We start from the raw sequence: 4964 nt of genomic DNA, 5'->3' as shown, positions 1-4964 counted from the left end.
GTCGAAATCTCAGCAGAAACAGAATGAGAAGGAACCCAGTTCTGAATCCATTGGAACAGTAGATCTCGACTGGAGTGAAGTTGTTCCACCTCATCCAAGCAACGGACCGCCATTGCCGGAGCTAATGGAAGTGATTAGAGCCTACCATAACTCTGTTAGGCAACCTTTTCCTCAAAAATTGACTCCTTCGAGTTTGCAGACACGTAGCTTGGAGAAGGGGGTTTCTCGATTGGAGCAGGATACTGAAAATATCAGCTCGAGGATGAGGATGAATGCAATTATGACCAAGGTTAATGATGCCTTAGGAATTTCTGGTGACTATGGGATTTCATGGGGGAATGATATGATTCCCAACCCTTATACAGAGCATGTGGAAACAGAGCATGAAGGAGAGGAAAAGAAGGATGAACCTGTGGTCCAGCAGCAGCCAGGCCACAAATCATGGGCTAATATTGTTAATGGAACCTCTTTGAATGCTAAGGGGGCCTCATTGAGTTTCATCTCTCCCACTATTGTGGATGGTAAGCCTACTGCTCTTCTTGATAAAACTGATATTGATGCTATGGCTGCTATCTGGAATTGTTCGATTGTGATGTATATTGTGGGGGAAATGCCTTCTATTGGAGCTGTTATTAGGTTTATTGCCAAAGAATGGGTGAATGTTGCTGCTCCAACAGTATTCCTTCATGATGAAGGTTACTTTGTCATAAGGTTTACTAGTAAAAGAGACAGAGATAGTGTGTTGATGGCTGGACCTTATTCATTTTTCAATAGGCCAATGATTGTCAAACCATGGTCTGCCAAGTTCAATTTCCAGGAAGAAATCCTTAGGGTTATACCTGTGTGGGTTAGGTTGCCAAATTTGCCTTTGAATTATTGGGGGGTAGACTCTTTGAGTAGGATTGGTAGCTTGTTGGGCATACCATTGTTTGCTGATGATTGTACATCTGCTCAAAAGAGAGTTTCATTTGCTAGTCTGCTGGTGGAGATTGATGTTACTTAACCCCTTCCAAAGCAAGTCCTTTTGCAAGATCCTTCTGGTAGCACTTTTTCTCAACCTGTTCTGTATGATTGGCTCCCACCTTATTGTGGCACATGTAAGGTGGTGGGTCATGTGTGTGGGGAGGGTAGAAAGCAGTCTGCTAGGTTCAAACCTGCTATGCCTGTGAAGGTGAAGAAGGTGTGGCAGCCTGTTAAAAAGGTAGTGGCACAAGCAGCAACAACTGACATTACTGCTGAAAATAAGAATGTTAGCCACACTCCAGTGGCAGATGGCCAAGTTACACACACTCCTGTTACTCATGATGATGGATGGAGAATAGTTACTAGGAGGAAAAGGGATCCTAAACCAGCTAGCCATGTGCTTGGTTTGGCACAAGTTCAAGCTGTTACTAGGGGGTTTTCTTTTGATGGAGGAGGTGAAGGTGAGGAGGAGGATTGTGTTGATAAAGGGTAATGAACATCTGTAGCTGGAGTGTGAGGGGTATGAATGACCCCAGTAAGGTTGGAGATATTAAGAACTTTGTTAATGTCAATAAAATTAGTGTAGTTGCTCTCATTGAGACTAGAGTTAAGTTGAAGAATAGTAGCAAAATCCAGAATAAGTTTGGGGCTCAGTGGCATTGGGTCTCTAATTATGATCATTCTGATAGGGGGAGAATATGGATTGGTTAGAAGCATAGGGTGGTAACACTCACAGTGGTGTACAAGTCTGAACAGATTATTCATGGGATAGTGTCAGCTAAATCAGCTGATTTCACTTCTGGTTTTACAGCAGTGTATGGTCTTCATTCCATTGAAACTAGAAGATCATTGTGGAGAGAATTAAGTAGCTTAAGTGCCCTTAATAATCTAGCTTGGTTGGTGATGGGGGATTTTAATTCTATTCTCTATTCTGGGGATAGGGTGAATGGCAATTCAGTCACTAATGCAGAAACTATTGATTTTGAAACCTGTTTGAGTCAGACTGATCTCACAGAACTCAAAAGCTGTGGACATTTTTATTCTTGGTATAAGGGGCATGAGGTGCATAGAATTAGTTCAAGAATTGATAAAGCTTTTGGCAATTCCTGTTGGCATGGTACTTACTCTGATGTGGTGGTTGATTACATGAATCTTGGATTATCAGATCACACTCCTCTGGTTATGAATTATAAGATGAATATGAAGAAGGGAGGTAGACCATTCAAGTTCTTTAATTACATGGCAGATCATCCCCAGTTTTTGCAAGCTGTGCAGAAAGGTTGGGAGAAGAATCAAACAACTTCAGTAATGCAGAATGTATGGAGCAAACTTAAAGCAGTTAAAGTAGAACTTAAAGCTCTACACAAAAAGGAATTTTCTCAGTTAGAAACTAATATTGAGAAATGCATAAGGGACTTGGAAATGGCTCAATCTATCAGCATTGCTAATCCTGATGATAGTGTTGCTCAGGAAAAGGAGAAAGAGTGTGTGGCAAAGCTTAAATTGTTTCTGAAAGTTCAAGAAAGTGCATATAGGCAGAAGTCTAGAATTCAGTGGCTTCAGCTTGGGGACTCTAACTCCAAATTCTTCTTCAGTGCCATGAAGGAGAGGTATGCCATTAATAGCATTGATGTTTTATATGATGATCATGGTACAAAGCTGACAACTGAGACTGACATTCAGGCTGAAATTAAAAACTTTTATGGAAAATTGATTGGTTCTGCTGCAACTTCTCTAACTGGTATTGATGTTCCTATTGTTAGACATGGGATTCAATTGAGTGCTGCTGATGCAGACTCTCTCATTATTCCAATTTCTGACTTGGAAATTGATACTGCTATTAAGGGAATCAATGTGAATAAAGCTCCTGGTTTGGATGGCTTTAACAGTCTCTTTTTTCATAAAACCTGGAATATTGTGAAAGCTGACATTTACAATGCAATCAGGGATTTTTTTGATACTGGTGTTCTGCTGAAGCCAATTAATCTTAACAGCAAGAATGCAAGGTGTAATTGGGAAGGTGGTTCATTGTGCCCAGGCAGGATTCATTCCTGGAAGAAATATTGCAGATAACATTCTCCTTGCATCAGAGCTAATCAAGTGTTACTCCAGGAAGAACATTTCCCCCAGGTGTATGATTAAAGTTGATTTGAAGAAAGCCTATGATTCTATAGAATGGCCCTTCCTGGAAAGTATGTTAGTTAAGTTGGGATTTCCTGCTCTTTTTGTTAAATGGATAATGCAGTGCCTTGGTTCTGTCTCTTATTCTATCCTAGTGAATGGATTTCCTACCAAACCAATTCCAGCAAAGAAAGGTTTGAGGCAAGGGGACCCCATGTCCCCTTATCTGTTTGCTATAGGTATGGAATACCTGTCCAGATGCTTAGCTGTGGTTGAAAAGAGTAAAGAGTTCAAACATCACCCCATATGTAAAAAGTTAAACATCACCCATATGATGTTTGCAGATGATCTGCTGATGTTTGCTAGGGCTTATATTCCTTCTGTGTCTGCTATTTTTCAAGCTTTTACTAAATTCTCAAAAGCTTCTGGTTTGGAAGCTAATTTGCATAAGAGTGATGTGTGCGTTGCTGGTGTATCTGATACTGCTGCTAGTCAAATTGTTGATGCTTTGGGCATAGCTAAAGGCTCATTTCCTTTTAAGTATTTGGGGGTCCCACTTACTACCAGGAAACTTAGTTATACTGATTGCAAGCCTTTGATTGAAAAAACAGTTGCTAGGATCAAAAGTTGGGCTACTAAGTTTCTGCCTTATGCTGGAAGACTGCAACTAGTAAGATCAGTGCTGTTTGGGATTCAACTCTATTGGTGCCAGATCTTTGTCATGCCTAAAAAGGTAATGAAGGAAATCCAGAGGATTTGCAGACTGTTTTTGTGATCTGGTACTGGTGAAGGGTCAGCAAAAGCTCCTGTTGCTTGGGAAAATTTATGTTTGCCCAAGTCCTGTGGAGGGTGGAATTTGAAGGACTTAACTATTTAGAACAAGGCAGCTGTGTTGAAGCACTACTGGGCTTTGTCAATGAAGCAAGACAGATTATGGATCAAGTGGATGCATACATACTATGTGAAACATCATAACTTCTGGACTATGCAAGTTCCTAATGGGCTTACTTGGTCTATGAGGAAATTTTGGGCAAATAGAGAAGTGTTTGTGGATTTTGGGGATATTGATCAGTTCATCACTCATGGAAAATACAGCATTCAAAAGATGTATCTTCACTTGAGGCAAAATGCAACTACAGTTAGTTGGAAGAGAATTATATGTAACAGTAAAGCTAGTCCAAAAGCCACATTTATTGTTTGGCTAGCCCTTCAGAATAGATTAGCTACTAAAGAGAGATTGCTAAAATGGAATATGCAGATTGATGGTGGCTGTGTTAGTTGTCAGACACAGGTTGAAACACTGGAACACTTATTTTATGAGTGTATTTTCTCAAAAAGGGTGTGGAGTTCTGTGTTGAGCAAAATTGGAGTAGACATAACAATTCAGACCTGGCAAGGAGAGATTGATTGGGAAGCAAAGAAGAGCAGAGGTACAAAGCCAAGGGACAAAATCTGCAATATGGCATTTGTGGAAACAATTTACAATATCTGGCTGCAAAGAAACTCTAAAGTTTTTAAAAGCAGTATTGATTATGTTGATGTAATTAGCTCGAGGATTGTTTTCCTTATTGCTTGTAGATGTGATGATCAGATGAGGAAGTGTTTGGTTTGATTTTGTTTTAGTTGTTAGTCTTCAGTCTCATGTGTGAGATCTAAGACTTGGTGTGTGTGGTGTATGGGTGTAACCTATTACTTGGTGAATAATAAAATCTCTTATTTGCCAAAAAAATAAATAAATAGAGTTTAAAAACATTGCAAGTAAAATAAACGTTCTCATTGCTAGATAATTTCATTGAAAGTCACCTCTAAAACTTGTTATTGAAAATCTACTCCCCGACAATGCAAGTGCAAATGATGGATCATCATTGGGTCATTATGGA

At 39.7% G+C, this 4964-nt stretch overlaps 2 protein-coding genes across 2 annotated transcripts; both read left to right on the top strand.

The window, feature by feature from the left end:
- Positions 1–1455: 1455 nt before the first annotated feature.
- LOC130472044 (uncharacterized) lies at positions 1456–3036 on the top strand. The gene is made up of 2 exons (XM_056842456.1): positions 1456–1669; positions 1775–3036. Exons 1-2 carry the CDS (start codon positions 1456–1458, stop codon positions 3034–3036), a joined length of 1476 nt encoding a protein of 491 aa, XP_056698434.1.
- A 102-nt stretch (positions 3037–3138) lies between these two features.
- LOC110784654 (uncharacterized) lies at positions 3139–4696 on the top strand. The gene is made up of 4 exons (XM_021989111.2): positions 3139–3159; positions 3209–3323; positions 3429–3817; positions 3962–4696. Exons 1-4 carry the CDS (start codon positions 3139–3141, stop codon positions 4694–4696), a joined length of 1260 nt encoding a protein of 419 aa, XP_021844803.2.
- Positions 4697–4964: the final 268 nt, after the last annotated feature.

This window comes from Spinacia oleracea, chromosome 4 (assembly GCF_020520425.1).
Source record: "Spinacia oleracea cultivar Varoflay chromosome 4, BTI_SOV_V1, whole genome shotgun sequence".
Taxonomy (NCBI): domain Eukaryota; kingdom Viridiplantae; phylum Streptophyta; class Magnoliopsida; order Caryophyllales; family Amaranthaceae; genus Spinacia; species Spinacia oleracea.
Note: the sequence above shows the minus strand (reverse complement) of the source record. Positions and strands in the feature narration are given on the sequence as shown.

Coding starts and splice junctions, on each gene's coding strand:
- LOC130472044 (XM_056842456.1), top strand. CDS start 1,456: ATGAACATCTGTAGCTGGAGTGTGAGGGGTATGAATGACCCCAGTAAG. Junction 1,670..1,774: donor TAGGGGGAGAATATGGATTG/GTTAGAAGCATA, acceptor CTGGTTTTACAG/CAGTGTATGGTCTTCATTCC.
- LOC110784654 (XM_021989111.2), top strand. CDS start 3,139: ATGGCCCTTCCTGGAAAGTAT. Junction 3,160..3,208: donor TGGCCCTTCCTGGAAAGTAT/GTTAGTTAAGTT, acceptor TGGATAATGCAG/TGCCTTGGTTCTGTCTCTTA. Junction 3,818..3,961: donor TCTTTGTCATGCCTAAAAAG/GTAATGAAGGAA, acceptor TTAACTATTTAG/AACAAGGCAGCTGTGTTGAA.